Below are 17,837 nucleotides of genomic sequence, written 5' to 3' on the forward strand. Positions count from 1 at the left end.
GTATGTTTCTATGTAGGCCATTACTTAGTTTTATTATTATGTTTGTTACAAGACAAAATCCCGAAGGCAATGTCCATCTGTGATGCAAGAGGCAATGCCCAGGGGAACCAGGATGGAAACCTGAATCCTTTTAACAGCTGAGGGATTGTTACAATGTATCAGTGCATGTATAATAGCTACCAGATTTGTACAGTGGATGTGTTTAACTCACAGAGGTTTTTTGAGCCTGCCTCATTGTTACAGACCCTCAGCAGTGCGAGCGGCACTAGGACAACCTCTGGGTGTAGAAGCGTGACATTGCTGATCAGGTTATGACTCTCTATGTTACAGTACAGACGTGGCTGTTTCTGCGGATAAGTCACTGTGATGGCGCCACCATCTGATCAGATTCTTTTTGCAGGAATCCAGTCCTGTAATCTACTCTGCCTGAGGATCTGGAATAATAGTGGCAAAGACTCAGGATCCTGCGGAGATTCTGCTGTCATCTTATAACCAGGTTCTGTCTTCTTCTTCTTCTTTTATCGTCTCCTCTGTTTCATCCTCACTCTCAGGCGTCTTCCTCTCATATTTTATTGTAGTGTCAGTGTCCCCCACTGGCAGGAGAAACCAAGACCAAAAAACAGTCACATGGAGAAGGTAGGATTGGTTTAGTAACATTAGGACCCTGTCGAATAGGATTAGGGTTAGGTTTAGTAGAGTTAGGGCCAGGCTCAGTAGGATTAGGTTTACGGTTAGCAAAGTTAGGACCAGGGTGAGTGGGATTAGGATTAGGTTTAGTAGAGTTGAGGACAGGCTGAGCTGGATAAGGGTTAAGTTTAGTAAAGGTAGGTCCATGGTGAGTAGGATTTAGGGTTAGGTTTAGGATTAGCAGAGTTAGAACCAGGCTAACCAGGATTAGGGTTACAGTTAGTAAAGTTAGGACAAGGTTAAGTAGGATTAGGGTTATGTTTAGTAGAGTTCACATCAAAACAAGTAGAATTAGGGATAGGTTAAGTAGAGTTCAGATTAGGATTAGTAGGATTAGGGTTAGTTTTAAAAGAGTTTGGGCCAGGTGGAGTAGGATTAGGGTTAAATTTAGTAGAGTTCTGGTTAGGCTGAGTAGGATTAGGGTTAGATATAGTTGATTTTGAGCCAGGCTGAGAAAAAAAGGTTAGATTTAGTACAATTAGGGTCAGGCTCAGTAGGATTAGTTAGTAGAGTTAGGGTCAGGTTCAGTAGGATTAGTTAGTAGAGTTTAGGTCAGGCTCAGTAGGATTAGTTAGTAGAGTTTAGGTCAGGCTCAGTAGGATTAGTTAGTAGAGTTAGGGTCAGGTTCAGTAGGATTAGTTAGTAGAGTTAGGGTCAGGCTCAGTAGGATTAGTTAGTAGAGTTTGGGTCAGGCTCAGTAGGATTAGTTAGTAGAGTTAGGGTCAGGCTCAATAGGATTAGTTAGTAGAGTTAGGGTCAGGTTCAGTAGGATTAGTTAGTAGAGTTAGAGTCAGGCTTAGTAGGATTAGTTAGTAGAGTTAAGGTCAGGCTCAGTAGGATTAGTTAGTAGAGTTAGGGTCAGGTTCAGTAGGATTAGTTAGTAGAGTTAGGGTCAGGCTCAGTAGGATTAGTTAGTAGAGTTAGGGTCAGGTTCAGTAGGATTAGTTAGTAGAGTTTGGGTCAGGCTCAGTAGGATTAGTTAGTAGTGTTAGGGTCAGGTTCAGTAGGATTAGTTAGTAGAGTTTAGGTCAGGCTCAGTAGGATTAGTTAGTAGAGTTTAGGTCAGGCTCAGTAGGATTAGTTAGTAGAGTTAGGGTCAGGCTCAGTAGGATTAGTTAGTAGAGTTAGGGTCAGGTTCAGTAGGATTAGTTAGTAGAGTTTGGGTCAGGATATGGAGAATTTCCATGTACATTTCTATTTCATGAAACAAATTACCTACTCACCAGTTAATGACCGGAATAATTTTGGTTTATTTTCTGCTCCTCTGTATGTCACCGTTGCACTCTGTGATGCCAAAGAGATAAGATTAGAGAACCTTGTATATAGACATTATTCTCATGATATATGTACAGTAGTGTGATAACTTCCTCTATTTCTCCCAGGTTGCACAATTATCGCCGACACTGCAGACCTCCAGCCCTCACCTCATTATATGGAGGAGCTATGTGGGGTGTCCTGTCCACAACACATGTTGTTGCCATTTCATACAATATAGAACCAGCTGCTCCACGCTACTCCTCTGCCATCTAGTGGTCAAAGTACAAACTGACACCCAGAGTTCCTTATAACTAATTATTCAATAATTATTATAATTCAATAATTATAAAGGGGACTCCCACAACTCCAAGCGGACTCCTCAAAATGGAAACCCGTACGTAGATGTGAACCGGGCCTGAGATATACATACTAGACTCCATTTAGATACTTTTTACCCGCACAGATACATTGTAACAAACTATCAGCACAGCATGGAAACTTGTTCTGTCGCTGTAGGTTTCTCACCCGCTTCCTATGTGGCTTTTCATACATGTTCACGTTAGTAAGGAAACTCGAGTTGCGGCGGATCAGGATTTCCTTGGCTTGACCATGGATGAGATCTGGAGTCAGTGTGTGTCTGCTGTAGGTTCTGGTCTGTGGATGTTGATAGATTATTAGTCCGATTTGTATGTTGTACTATACGACATTGAGATAGCAGGCAACAACAAAGTTATTCAGTTCAGGTGTTTTCTTGCAAGTGTTAAGGGTATTTAAATCCTGGGATACTAGTGCAGTATTAGGCTATGATTAAGGGGTATAGCATACCCAGAAACGCGTCAGCCAGTTCAGAGGTTTTTATATGCACTTTTTGTGTTTATCACTGTTATATATAATTTTTTATATTGGATTTACTCATTTTTATATGGACAATTAAAGGTCAGTTTTTAAATAAATCTCAGGAGTGCGGACTGGAATATTTTTTCTACTGCTCGATCTTTCGTCTCTCCCTGGAGTCCGGGATCATTCAGCCGTGCACCCTGAAGATTGGTGAGCCTATGTTTTAACTTTCTCTTTTTTACAGGTTCTGGTCTATAGAGATGAGAGGAGATGTCACTGCCTGGCATTAGGTTATTAAAGGGATCCTATCATTAAAACACTTTTTTTTTGTGACTAACACAAAGGAATAGCCTTAAGAAAAGCTATTTTTCTCCTACCTTTAGATGTCTTCTCCGTGTCGCCGTTTGGTAGAAATCCCGGTTTTCGTCAGTATGCAAATGAGTTCTCTCGCAGCACTAGGGGCGTCCCCAATGCTGCGAGAGAACTCTCCAGCGCTGCCTCCATCTTCTTCAGGAGGGGCCTCTCTGTGCGTCTTCTTCCAGAGCTGGGTTCAAACTTCTAGGTCTCGGGCAGAGCCGACTGCGTATGCCTGTGGCCACAAGAAAAATGGTCGCTTACACAGTAAATAAACGGCCATTTTCTTGTGGCCTGTGGGCATGCACAGTCGGCCCTGCCCGAGGCCTAGAAGTTTGACCCCCAGCGCCAGAACAAGACGCGTGAAGAGCCCATTCCTGAAGAAGATGGAGGCGGCGCTGGAGAGTTCTCTCGCAGCATTGTGGACGCCCCCAGTGCTACGAGAGAACTCATTTGCATATCGATGAAAACCGGATTATATACCAAACGGCAACACAGAGAAGACATCTAAAGGTAGGAGAAGAATAGCCTTTCTTAAGGCTATTCCTACCTGATAGTCACAAAAAATTGTATTTTAATGATAGGATCCCTTTAACTGTAATTATTGAAATTTCTCCAGTTGCATCCAGAGCTGCATTCACATTGAGAGCTGCATTAACAATTTTGTAGGCTGCTGCCACTTTTGAACCCATTTGCACTGGGTTACATCTAGAGCTGCATTAACGCATTCTGTAGCACTGTGTTCACAGGCACACCTCTAACAGACTAACTCCTGATATGCTGTGTATTCTGTCAAAATTGGTGACTGCAGCTTTGAAGGTGACTAGAGCAAAGGATATGATGAAGTGTCAAATTTATAACTGTAGTTATGCAGATGGCTAGAGCATAAGACATGATGCAATCAATGTCAAGTTTGGGACTGCAGTTCTGGAGGTGATTGAAGTATATGATATGACGTGACAGTCGCCAGTCGTTGATCTGTAGAGATCGCATTCTTTATTAGCTGTTCTATGGGATACTATGTGACATTTACACCATTACAGTTACGGTCACATGACTGTGCTCACCGTTTTCCGTATTTGGTACAGATTCCTGGACAGTATCTTCTGAATATCTTCCTTCTCCTTCTCAGAATATCTCAATGTGGTCGGTGATTGATTGTAACTTTGGCTATAAAACAAATATACATACATATATTTTAAAGGGCCAGTACAAGTGAATGAAGCTTTATGTCTGAGTAGCAAAAGGTTTCAAGTTTCTAATTCTACCCCTCTCTGCAAGTGAATAAGGGAATTCTTGTATGTACCCCAAGGGTAAAACCTCAAACTGACCTAACATTACCCACAACTGAGGGTTTGTTACAATTGTATCCATTTTAGACAATGATTCCTTATACCTGCTGGCTGCCAAATGTTTGATGTTCAAATCCTGGCAATCCTTGCAATAAAGTGTAAGAGGGAAACATGAGTTTTTGTCATTCCCCTTTAAGATTGGTGGGTACCCAAAGCCGGGCAGTGGGATTGACTGGTTACAGGACATCACCAGGAATCCAGAATGCTCTGCTCACCACATAGACGCCGCTGGTGACATATATGAGAGCTGCCCGGTCTCAGCTAACTCAATGGCGTGCTTCTTCTCCAGCTTCTCATACAAGAGGACGATGCTGGACTTCGGCTCATGATCTCGCAGTAAAATTTTCCTCAGATACCGGCTGTCAAAGCGTTCAAACCTTTTTTGATACATAGACGATCAATACATGATCAATACATAATCAATAGGTGATCAACACGTGATAAATACACAATCAATAGAAGATCAAGATGTTATCAATATACAATTAATAGATGATCAAGATGTGATCAATACACAATCATTAAGCAATTAACACAAGGTCAATACACAATCAATAGACAGTAAGAACATAATCAATACACAATTTATACATAATCAAAAGACAATCAATATATGATCAAAACACACTTTATAGACAGTGAATACAATATAGTAATACAGTATATTGCATTGTGTTATATGATTGTGTATTTTGTTATGTTACAGTATATTGCATTGTGTTATGTGATTGTGTATTGTGTTATGTTACAGTATATTGCATTGTGTTATGTGATTGTGTATTGTATTATGTTATGTTACAGTATATTGCACTGTGTTATGTGATTGTGTATTGTATTATGTTACAGTATATTGCATTGTGTTATGTGACAGTATTTTGTATTGTCTTGTGCTATTTTACAGCACACTTTATAGTGTTATATTGTGTTGTAATATGCTTTGCCGGTATTATGATATATTACAGTATTACAGTATATTGTATGGTGTGGAATTAGGTTATATTGTGTTACAGTATGTTTTGGTACATTGTATTGTCTTACGTTGTGTTATTTTATACGACATCGTATTGTTTTACATTGTGTTGAAATGTGATACATTGTGATTAGAGATGAGCGAGTAGTATTCGATCGAGTACGTATTCGAACGAATACTATGGTATTTGAAATACTCGTACTCATTCGAATACTATCGCTATTTGCAGTAAAGATTCGATTCAGAACCAGTGTTGATTTGTCGAATGCTATACACTGTATAGCAGTCGGCAAATCAACGCTGGTTCTGCAGCAGGCTCATCCTTGCTAGTCGGGAGAGCTGGCAGCTTGCTGTTACGAGGGAGATTACTTTTTCTCATAGGAATGCATTGACCAGCGTTGCAGCATTCGGCCAATCAACGCTGGTTCTGCCGGAGGCTCGTCTGTGAGGAGGCGGAGTCTAAGATCGAACCACAGCAGTCTCCATTGTGTTTCGATCTTAGACTCCGCCTCCTCACAGACGAGCCAATGGCAGAACCAGCGTTGATTGGCCGAATGATGTACACTGTATAGCATTCGGCCAATCAAGGCCGATCAATGCATTCCTATGAGAAAAAGTCAGCTCTCGCATAACCGCAAGCTGCTAGCTCTCCCGACTAGCAAAGAAGAGCCTGCTGCAGAACCAGCATTGATTGGCCGAATGCTATATACTGTATAGCATTCGGCCAATCAATGCTAGTTCTGCAGGACAAGTAAGTTCACATCAGCGCTTGCCTCCCGCCCGGAAGGAGTCCGCAGGAGGACCCCACCCCCCCGAACAAAATATCAGCGCAACTGCAAGTGCTGTGCAGTTAAACCGCACAGACCCCATAGACTATAATGGGGTCCGTGCGCTTTAACTGCACTTCACTCCTCCTAAACACTCTCCTCCTGCTACTTGTGGACTTGGTGACTCTCCTTTAGTCGAATAGTGGTTTCCCCTGAAACGAGCATTTTTTCCCATAGTCTATAATGGGATTCGATATTCGATTGAGTAGTCGAATATTGAGGCTCTACTCGAAACGAATATCGAATTTTCAATATTTCACTACTCGCTCATCTCTAATTGTGATATGTTCTAGTATATTGTATTATAGTGTTATTTTATAATATGTGCTGTGTGATATTATAGGTTGTAATACACTATATTGTGTTATGTTACAGCATAGTGTATTGTGTTACATTGCATTATGTGATTGTGTTACTTTGTTTTATGCTAGATAGTATTGAGTTATGTGATTACATGTGATTTTATTGTGTTGCTTTGTGTTATGTTACCTGTCTCTCCAGTACATCTGCCCCCCATGCCCGCACACATCCTCCATGCCAGCGATCAGGTGATCCATCAACTGCAGACATGAAACTGTATAAATTTCATGAAAAAAAAAAAAAAAAGTACTACAAGTCTCAGCAAGGAGAAAAGGACAGGCTGGGAAGTTCTACAACAGCCAAGGGGGCATGATGGGAGTAGAAGCTCTGTGAAAACATGGTAGAAGTGATATCTCTAAACCAGCTGAAGACAGGGTACATATTATAGCAGGTATAAGACCATGATGAGAGTTGTAGTTGCACATGAGCTATAATATACCAAGTTGGCTACAACTGTCCTACATCAAAGAGGCTTTAGTCTATGGAAGGAAGCCCCAGAAGGCAGTCATTGTATTCAGTTGGGTCCTTGTGTGTAGTCCCTATGTGCAGTCTCTTCCTCCTCCTGTGCAGTCCCTGTGAGCAGTCTCATTCTCCTCCTGTGCAGTCCCCGTGTGTAGTCTATTCCTTCTTCAGTGCAGTCCATGTGTACAGTCTCTTCTTCCTGTGCAGTCCCTGTGTGCAGTATCTTCCTCCTCTGCAGTCCCTATGTATAGTCTCCTTCTTCTTCTGTGCAGTCCCTGTGAGCAGTCTTTCCCTCCTGTGCAGTCCATTTGTGTAGTCTCTTTCTCCTTGTTTATAGTCCCTGTGTGCAGTCTCTTCCTCCTGTGCAATCCCTGTGAACAGTCTCTACCTTTTGTGCAGTCTCTTTCTTCTGTGCAGTCCCTGTGTGCAGTCTCTTCATCCTCCTGAGCAGTTCCTGTGTGCAGTCTCCTCAACCTCCTGTGCAGTCCATGTTTGGAGTCTCTTACTTCTCCTGTGCAGACCATGTGTGCAGTCTCTTCTTCCTTCTTTGTAGTTCCTGTGTGCAGTCTCTTTCTCCTGTGTCTTCCCTGTGTGTAGTTTATTCCTCCTGTGCAGTCCCTGTGAGCATTCTCTCCCTCCTCTGCAGTTTCTTCCTCCTGTGCAGTCCATGTGTGCAGTCTCTTCCTCCTCCTGCGCAGTCCTTGTGTGCAGTTTCTTCCTACTCACGTACAGTCCAGGTGTGCAGTCTCTTCCTCCTCCTGTGCAGTCACTGTATGCATCATGTAACAGTGATAATGTGACTGAAGCTCTGGATGTGAGTGGAATATAATACAAGATGTAGCTCAGTGTCAGTATGAGAGTTACAGAGCCACCCTGTACAATCTGTGAGATTTATCACTTTCCCAAGTTCTCATCTCCACATAGACTTCATCCATATGGGGGGAATTTATTAAGACTGACAATTCTTACACCAGTCTAAATAGATTTGCCAACAGGAACATGTCTGGCCACAATTCCTTAGAGGTTCCAGTGCCTGTAGTTGTGTCCGACCTCAGGGGCTTGTCTAGATTTGTGGTATAACCCCACAGATTCCTGCCCTGCACTGCCCACTGTCTTGAAAAGTGCCGAGTGGGGGGCAGAAGTTAAGATGTGCCAAAGAGGGCCAAAAATATACCAAGATGAGTCACTTTTTAGGTGCATTCGCCTTGATAAATGTGGGCCAAAGAGTACATTTTTGCTATATTTTAACAGTGTCACTTACCCGGAGGTTGACCTGCTCGCTCACAGTGGTGGACGTTTTATTCTGTTTCTTCACGGCTAGTAGATCCACCAGTGGCCGGATGGTCATACCCTGATGTACATAATATAGAGGGTATAACAGAGAGGGGCATCACATGTCACATTCCTCACACAGAGGCCTAGAAATGGCAGACTGACAACCTCTACACAGTAACACTTCACCTGACCAAGTCTATGTACACTGATCATTCAGGGGTCTAGGAGAGCTGGGTGACATCCCTGTGGTATCAATTAATGGCAGCCTTATTTATTAACATTTCTAAATCAAGATAATATTATCAGAAAAAAAGTCAGGACCATCTATGAGGTCGCTGATAGTCAGCACAGGCATGGTTTCTAATCTCCATATCACATGTGCGAAGACAATACATAAAGAGATTTCAGTATGACATTACATATAACAGACGAAATGTGCTGAAGATTTAAGGGAATACATGCTGGTAAGGGTAAGAATCAGAAAATCACTACAGTAATAAGAGGACCTTTAGAGAAGGGACAATAACATCCAATTGTGCAGAAGAACCAGACTGCAGCTCCTCAGGGGAGGGGCCACAATACATCTCTCTGAACTAGATGGGGCTTCCACATCTTTACACCTGCTTTGCTCTCATTTAACCTAATAAATGGACATTTCAAAAAGTGCTCAGAACTGACCTGAACAAAGACAGTGAAGAGGATGACCGCGCTAGTGGCTGAAATAAACAGACCCTTTGATGGAATATCAGAAAGAAGAATGGCCAATGAGAAACAGATGGCGCCACGGAGACCCCCATAGGCGATAATGAACTGATCCTTCCTGGAGATGACGTTCAGGCAGAATTTGTGCAAAATGCTTGTCAGTATTACAACCCCTATAATAAACACAACCATCAGTAAGTACTACAACCCCTATAATAAATACAATCAACAATAAGTACTACAACCCCTATAATAAACACAACCATCACTAAGTACAACCCCTATAATGAATTCAACCATCAGTATGTTTTTTTGTTATTAATTAACAAGATTAAGTGAATGAAGAGAAATGTAAATCCCGTCAATATCTGGTGTGACCTTTGCCCTTTGCCTTCCATCAGTTCTTCTCGGTACTTGCAGACAGTTTTTGGCAGAACTGGGCAGAACCGCCATCTTGTAGAACCAAGCACAGATCTTCTGTGGATGTAGGCTTGCTCCAATCCTTCTGTCTCTTCATGTCATCCCAGACAGACTGGATGATGTTGAGGTCAGGGCTCTGTGTGTGGGGGAGGGGGGCCTGCCTAAAACTTGTACACAATACTATATGTCATGGACTCTTTACTCCTACTGCCCTGGTCATGGACCTGAGTGATTGACCCTGACCCCTTGCACAGTTGCAGATGACCTCATACCTGACGCTCGCCAGAACAAGCAGAAGACGATGGTGAGGAGGGTGAAGGGCCAATTCCATTCGTGACGACTCTTCACAGTGTAGAATCCGAGGAAGAAGAAGATGAGAGTCTCACTGATGGAGCTCCACATCTTCATGAAATACTTCACCGTTGTGGAGGACTTCTGTGAGATATTCGCCTCCACGTAGCGCTTCATACTCACAGAGCTGGAAATAAGCCTGCGGACAGATACTTAGTGTTACTAATAGTTACCCAGAATTCAGGACTCCTTATTAACCCTTTACGGGAAGTGTGCAGCGCTGTCCAGCATCATATAATGTCACAACTCATTTACATTCATTGTAAAGAATGATACATCAGCTGAGACATGTTGTAGCAGACTATGCCACATTAGCCTGCATTCACACTCTTCAGGTTACTCCTGTCATGTTACACAGAAGTCCACACCAAGTCTCACAAGACTCCAGCGGTCACACGACACAAGACAGGCCCGGTTCAAATCTGTGTTCAGATTTCTGTTCAGGGAGTCCATTTGGGGACCACCCAAATGGAAACCTATACGCTTTAAAAAGCGATTACTTATGGAAACCCACGGACCCCATAGACTATAATGGGGTCCATGTGGTGTCCAGACGAAACAAGCGGAGAGAAAAGTCTTGCAAGAAGCACTTTTCCCAGGTAGCCACTTTTTAATGCGTATAGGTTTCCATTTGGTGGGTCCCCAGGCAGACTCCCCAAACAGAAACGTGAACACAGATGTGAACCAGGCCTCAGGTGGTATATCAGCCCTAGAATGGCTGCACTGACAAGAAAGCAACACAATACCTGCAATCTGTTTTATGCGTATGAGACACAATTTAGATTTCCCATATTATATCTTGTGACCAGCAGATGGCGCTATGGCTGTGCTCACATCAGAAGGGTTTACTCTGTTCTTTTATTCCACAATAGAAAGGGAAGAATAGACTAAGCGTCCATTCACACGGAGTAAACACGCACTCATTTTGGCAGAATACACATGTAAAAAATACACGTGTAAAAATAAGACTCCTGTTGAATTTTTTTGCTTATATGCGTGTTATTTTACGCGTGTAAAAAATAAGCGCGTTAAAATCAATGCTTTTCAATAGGATGTGTTTTTTTTACGGGTTGTGTTTTTGGGTGCGTATTGTGGCGCGTATTTTGCCAATTACATGTGTTAAAATCGCGCCAAAAAGGCGTCGCGCCAAAAAATATGTCAAAAAACGTGTCACTTTTTTTACACGTGTAAAAATACACACCAATATGAGCGTGCGTTTACTCCGTGTGAATGGACCCTAAGGAGTAAAGATGGATCCAGCTAGTGATGGGCGACAGATCAGAACAATATCCGAGGGATCCCATTGACTATACTAATTCAACCAATGTAAAATTCTGCTGTGCATCTGCCTCTCATTGTATTTAAAGGGAGCACTGCTACTCCTGTGTAACATATCCAGCACTGCTACTCCTGTGTAACACATCCAGCACTGCTACTCCTGTGTAACACATCCAGCACTGCTACTCCTGTGTAACATATACAGCACTGCTACTCCTGTGTAACACATCCAGCACTGCTACTCATGTGTAACATATACAGCACTGCTACTCCTGTGTAACACATCCAGCACTGCTACTCCTGTGTAACACATCCAGCACTGCTACTCATGTGTAACATATACAGCACTGCTACTCATGTGTAACATATACAGCATTGCTATTCTTATGCAACATATCCAAGCACTACTACTCTTGTGTAACATATCCACCACTACTACTCCTATGTACCTATTTCCACTATAGTATCACCACATCCAACTCTGCTACCTCTGTGTTGTACATCATGCTCTGCTCCGCCTGTATAGCACATCCAGCTCTGTTACTCTTAGGCTGGTCTTACACGACTGTAATGCTTTTACGGTCCGCAAGTTGTTGATCATCAACATAGACTCTGCAGATGCCCGTAAACTACCGCACTCGCCCATAGAGTTCTATGGGCGAGTCCGTGCAGTGCCGTGAATTACGGACATGTTCTATAAAGTGCAGACCTCGGTTGCGGCCCGGCACACCACGGATAAAATATCTGGTGGTGTAAGAGGCCGCATTGAATGTAATATGTCCGCAGATGGTCTGCAATTGAAAACCCTCAAACTACGGTGGTGTAAGACCAGCCTGATGTTGCCACATCCAGCTCTCCTACTCCTGTGTTCACTATAGTATCACCACATTCACCTCTGCTACCTCTTTGTTGCACATCGGCCTCTGCTTCTCCTGTGTAGCCTTGTCCAGCTCTGACACTATTGCATTGCAGCATGCAGATTTATTACTAGTGTGTTTCCACATCCAGCTTTCTACTCCTGTTTTCATGCATGGTCCCTACTTTCCAACATCATACACATCTCTGCTATTCTATAGCTATAAACGTGGACCTGCTATAAAACATACAGACTTGACTCTGCTGAGTCTTCACACCGTGTTCCTCGATTCTCAGATTTCCTTACTGACTGTTTCCTTATTTTATGTCCCTGTTTCCCAATCCCGCCTGCCTAAGGATGCATATTCTAATATCTTGCCTGACGATTGTATTTCCTGTGTGTAATTCCCGTCACAGTATCTTCAGGTCTGGAGAGCAGTGATGTCATGTAAAGCATCTAGGCCCCTCAATCCATCTGCTAGCCACAAGAGTTGCGACTTATGCACATTGGAGCATAAGTCCTGGAGAGATCTGCACAGGTGTTACAATATAAGAAAACCGGAAGCGGAGAGGGCGGGGCAAATACCATAGACTAGAGCGCAGGGGAGAGACTGCGGCCCCCATACTTACGCCATAATCCCGGACAGGTGGAAGATTTCTGCTGTGAGATAAGCCAGATAGCTGTACAGGAAAACAAAGAGCGGTTCGATGACACGGATGTGCTCTGTGAAGCGCGTTGTAAAGGCCGCTATAAACCCAAATATCAGGCCCACCAGAATGCCCCCGAGGCCGACTACAAAGATGGTGGCAGCTCCGAGAAGGATGTCCATGGGCAGGATCTCCGCCATGTCATTGAAGGCTTTGAAGAGATTATACAGAACCTAAGGAAAAGTGGAAAATAAGAACAGAATTGTAACGTGTATCTCATCTCCGGATACTGAGATCTCCTTCATAAATTACATTACAATATTTATTATTGTCATAAAACTTTAGATATGATTTAACCCCTTAAGGACACAGGGTAGTCTGTACGTTAATGCTCGTCAAATTTTTTCACATTTTCCTTTTCTGCCTTTCAAAATTAAGAACTTTTTATTTTTCTGTCGACATATGTGAGGGCTTATTCTTTGCGTGATGAGTTGTACTTTCATTTGTACCTTTTTGGAGCACATGTAAGGTTTTGATTAGCTTTTATTTACATTTTTTGGGGGTCCATGTGAAATAACACACAATTCTATGATGGCTGCGTCCTATAATGGTAGTGAGTGTTAAGTATACACATAGTGTAATGTAATCGTAGGGTACAGGAAGGGGTAAGAGATGAGATTCCCTGCTTCTACAGATATCAGAAATTAAAAACACAGTTAGGATTGGGAGAAGCTGTCTATAAATATGCTAATCTGTGTGTTCTCAACTAGTGATATCTCTGAGATGTAACTGGTTCAGATGTCCTGCCGGACTCGGCTTCCCTGCATTATATAAGAGCCCGAACACCCCAACTCCAGTGAACAGGATTTCAGCCGGTGAGAAACAGGTGAAATAATTAAAAAAACCAAAGGATTGCAAGGAAAGGAGGCAAAATCTATTGGTAAATACATTACAACATTCATTCACGTCATCACTGAGTATTACATTGTGCTAAGCATATATTTAACGCTCAGTACCATAATAATACGATGCTGTAATGCTGCAGACACATGAGTTGGACCTGCATCATGGCTTCCATGTCTCAGGTGTATTAAACAGCCAGGACCCGTTACAAGCTGCCAGAGTCGGAACACACAGTTTTACCCAAGCAATAGCAATCATTGCATCTGAGTGATGAGAGAACAGATATATAGTGCCCACACTGTTCATACTGTACCATACAGCACCCAGATATAGTGACCACACCGCTCATACTGTGCTGTACAGCACCTAGATATATAGTGCCCATACTGCATATACTGTACCATACAGCACCCAGATATATAGTGCCCACACTGCTCATACTGTACAATACAGTAACCAGATGTATAGTGCCCATACTGCATATACTCTATCATACCGCACCCAGATACAGTATATAGTACCCACACTGCTCATACTGTACAATACAGCAACCAGATATATAGTGTCAATACTGCATTATACAGCACCCAGATACAGTATATAGTGCCCATACTGCATATACTGTACCATACAGCACCCAGATATATAGTAACCACACTGCTCATACTGTGCCATACAGCAACCACACTGCTCATACTGTGCCATACAGCAACCAGATAGTGTACACACTGCTTATACTGTACAACATCCAGATATATAGTGCCCACACTGCTCATACTGTATCATATAGCACCCAGATATATAGTGACCACACCACTCATACTGTGCTGTACAGCACCCAGATATATAGTGCCCATACTGCATATACTGTACCATACAGCACCCAGATATATAGTGCCCACACTGCTCATACTGTGCCATAGAGCACCCAGATATATAGTACCCACACTGCTCATACTGTGCCATAGAGCACCCAGATCTATAGTACCCACACTGCTCATACTATACAATACAGCAACCAGATATATAGTACCCACACTGCTCATACTGTGCCATACAGCAACCAGATAAAGTGTACGCACTGCTCATATTGTGCTGTACAGCACCCAGATATATAGTTCCCACACTGCTCATACTGTGCCATACAGCATCTAGATAAATAGTACCCACACTGCTCATACTGTACAATACAGCAACCAGATATATAGTACCCACACTGCTCATACTGTGCCATACAGCATCCAGATAAATAGTGCCCACACTGCTCATACTGTATCATACAGCACCCAGATATATAGTGCCCACACGGCTCATACTGTGCCATACAGCACCCAGATATATAGTGCTAACATTATTCATACTGAGAGATGAGAGAATGAATATATAGTGCCCACACTGCTTATACTGTACCATACAGCACCCAGATAAATAATGTCCACCCTGCCCAGTCTGATAGCCTGCAGCCAGAGGTTTATGGCCACCACACCCTCCATGTACAATTGTATCATCTTCTCAGAGACAATTGCACAACACCCCAGGGATCAGATAATGCAGAGTAATGCAACAATGATCAGCGGCTTCCAAGAAAAGCAGCAATAATAAAGTATTAATAGGAAGGCAGCTCCCGAACAGAAACCGTGACAATAGCGCCCGGACAAGGAGATTATAGATATAACCAGTGACCTTGAGCATAGCACGGAGAGATGGAGATTATAGATATAACCTGTGACCATGAGTATCGTGACTGGAGCCATAGATTATAGATATATCCTGTTGTATAACTGTACATTGCTACAAGTCAGCTGTGAGAGCAGAACTAGGTCAGGATAGATTTCTCACTCACTGACAGCAAGCAGAGATTTTGAAATAATGAGAATTTAAAAGTCTAAAGGATTTCTTTACTACATAACCATATATTTTTAATTGCGTCAATGTATCTTCATTGCTTTTATTAAACATGTATACAGCCCCTGTGCATAGTTCTATGTCTCTATGGTAACAGACACATGCAAACCCTGTGTAGTCTGAGCCTGAGGTCCTATGAAAGACATGGGGGGAATTGTATAACTATTTACATCAGTTATCTGGCCTAAGGGTCACATGTTTGTACAAGTTGTGTTGTTATAGATTTGAGAGATGGCTGCAGAAATGAGGGGTCAAAGAAGTGATTATAGCAATCATGTCACTGAATCTCTGCACCAGCTGAAGTAATGTCCAACTAGTACTACACTGTTTCCTCATCCTGGCTATGCTTCCGTTCCTTCATAATGGTTAGACCTTCTCTCCCTCATTCTGACTAGGCCTCTGCTCCCTAAGCCTAACTAGGGCTCTGATACCTAAGCCTAAATAGGGCTCTGCTCCTTCAGTCTGACTAGGCCTCTGCTCCCTAAGCCTAACTAGGCCTCTACCCCTTTAGCCTGACTAGGCCTCTGCTCCCTAAGCCTAACTAGGCCTCTACCCCTTTAGCCTGACTAGACCTCTGCTCCCTCAGTCTGACTAGGCCTCTGCTCCCTAAGCCTAACTAGGCCTCTACCTCTTTAGCCTGACTAGACCTCTGCTCCCTCAGTCTGACTAGGCCTCTCTTCACTCATTCTGATTAGGTCTCTCCTCACTCATTCTGACTAGTTCTCTGCCCCTAAGCCTATCTAGGCCTCTACCTCCTCAGCCTAACTAGGCCTCTGCTCCCTAAGTCTGACTAGGCCTCTCCTTACTCATTCTAACTAGACCTCTGCTCCCTCAGTCTGACTAGGCCTCTGCTCCCTCAGCCTGACTAGGCTCTGGTTCTCTAAATCTGGTTAGGCCTCTGCTCCCTCAGCCTGACTAGGCCTCTGCCTCCTCAGCCTGACTAGGCCTCTGCTCCCTCAGCCTGACTAGGCCTCTGCCTCCTCAGCCTGACTAGGCTCTAGTTCTCTAAATCTGACTAGGCCTCTGCTCCCTCGAGTCTTGCCCCCTGATTTGCCCCCAGTCATGCACTCACCACAGTTACTGCATCGTTGAGCAGGGATTCTCCAAACACCAAGATATAAAGTTTCTCATTCACGTGAATCTCCTCAAACACCGACAAAACGGCGACCGGATCAACAGCAGCGATCAGACTCCCGAACCACAGATTATGCAGCAGTGAGACGTTGGTCAGTCCAAATGCTGGCACTTGGCAGATCCCATAGAGGGAAACTCCAATCCCAAAGATGTTCCACAGAGTACCCAGGATGGCATACCACAAGATGGGACCCAGGTTCTCAAAGAAGGGTCGAATAGGGAGAAAGTAACCAGCGTCCAAGACTATGGGGGGTAGAAGGTAGAGGAAGAAGATATTGTTGTTCATCACCGGGTCCTTTTTACTTGCAACATATATGATCCCCCCTATAATGAGGCCCAGAATGATGAGGATACAACTTTCTGGGACCACGGTCCGCACCCGGGGGGAAAAATGGAATCCTGCAAGAGGAAGAAAGTCATCTGTTTAATATCAGGCTAGAAATAAGACACATGCAGAGGATGAAATCCCACCCTGACAGCATCCTGCTCACACAGCTGAGGGTTTGTTACCATGAGCCTGGAGTCCAGGATAACAGAGAACTGATGCTGTGTTTAGCTCAGGATTGTCTTCACTGATACATTGTAACAAACCTTTAGCTGTATGAAATATTAAATCTGCCTCTTCTTACCAATCTTAACCAGTGAGGCCAGCATGATGGCCATGGTGATCTCAAAGGGCACCTGCACATGATGATAACCCATGGAGAAGATCTTCAGCTGGAACTCATTGCTGGACACATTGGACTCCTGAGAAGTAAGCTCTGTGGCCGATGCTGATAGCAGGTAAGTGCTGAGGACCAGGACAAGAACTCTCATCATCTTCACGTCTTGTGCTGGCTTTCATCAGACAGATTCTTCAGCACAGTCTTCTCCTGACACTAGATTAGCTTTGAAGTGTCCCATGTACAATCCCTGGACCTACTCCAGAGCCTCCCCTCTGGAAAATTCCACAAATCAACTGATTTACAGAGAAGAAAACCATTATCTCCTCTGGTTAATTACACAATGAAGCAAATCATTCAGATCTGCAGCCACACGTGGGAATTACACACTTATAGCGCCAGGGACAGGCACTGCCATGAATCAGTTCAGTAATCTCAGTTCAGGGGCACAACCAGATGTATTGGTAGTAGGAGGTTGAAGCTCGTAAGGGGCAGTGTGGTGGTATCTTGTAATCTCAGAATGAAAGTTGGAGCTCCCCATTATTACCATTGTTAATTTAGTGACCAAGTCATGGGGAGCAGGATATATTGTGAACAG

General features: G+C 43.4%; 1 protein-coding gene across 1 annotated transcript; it reads right to left on the bottom strand.

Annotated features, from left to right (window-relative positions):
* Nucleotides 1–254: 254 nt before the first annotated feature.
* On the bottom strand, nucleotides 255–17,448 carry LOC142184410 (sodium/hydrogen exchanger 2-like). Its single transcript, XM_075259261.1, has 12 exons — nucleotides 17,207–17,448; nucleotides 16,516–16,976; nucleotides 12,618–12,868; nucleotides 9,776–9,993; nucleotides 9,060–9,256; nucleotides 8,368–8,457; nucleotides 6,774–6,844; nucleotides 4,703–4,864; nucleotides 4,203–4,305; nucleotides 2,470–2,598; nucleotides 1,911–1,971; nucleotides 255–593 (listed from the first exon to the last, which is right to left on the bottom strand). Exons 1-12 carry the CDS (start codon nucleotides 17,394–17,396, stop codon nucleotides 487–489), a joined length of 2,040 nt encoding a protein of 679 aa, XP_075115362.1. The 5' UTR covers nucleotides 17,397–17,448; the 3' UTR covers nucleotides 255–486.
* Nucleotides 17,449–17,837: the final 389 nt, after the last annotated feature.

The sequence above is a fragment of the Leptodactylus fuscus genome, chromosome 11, assembly GCF_031893055.1.
Source record: "Leptodactylus fuscus isolate aLepFus1 chromosome 11, aLepFus1.hap2, whole genome shotgun sequence".
Classification (NCBI taxonomy): Eukaryota; Metazoa; Chordata; class Amphibia; order Anura; family Leptodactylidae; genus Leptodactylus; species Leptodactylus fuscus.

Excerpts from the sequence above, each read along its gene's own strand:
- LOC142184410 (XM_075259261.1), bottom strand. The coding sequence starts at position 17,396 with ATGATGAGAGTTCTTGTCCTGGTCCTCAGCACTTACCTGCTATCAGCA. Across the intron at positions 9,994-12,617 it reads CACCTGTCCGGGATTATGGC|GCTTATTTCCAGCTCTGTGA; the intron begins GTAAGTATGGGG and ends ATCTGTCCGCAG. Across the intron at positions 4,865-6,773 it reads CAGATGTACTGGAGAGACAG|GTTTGAACGCTTTGACAGCC; the intron begins GTAACATAACAC and ends GTATCAAAAAAG.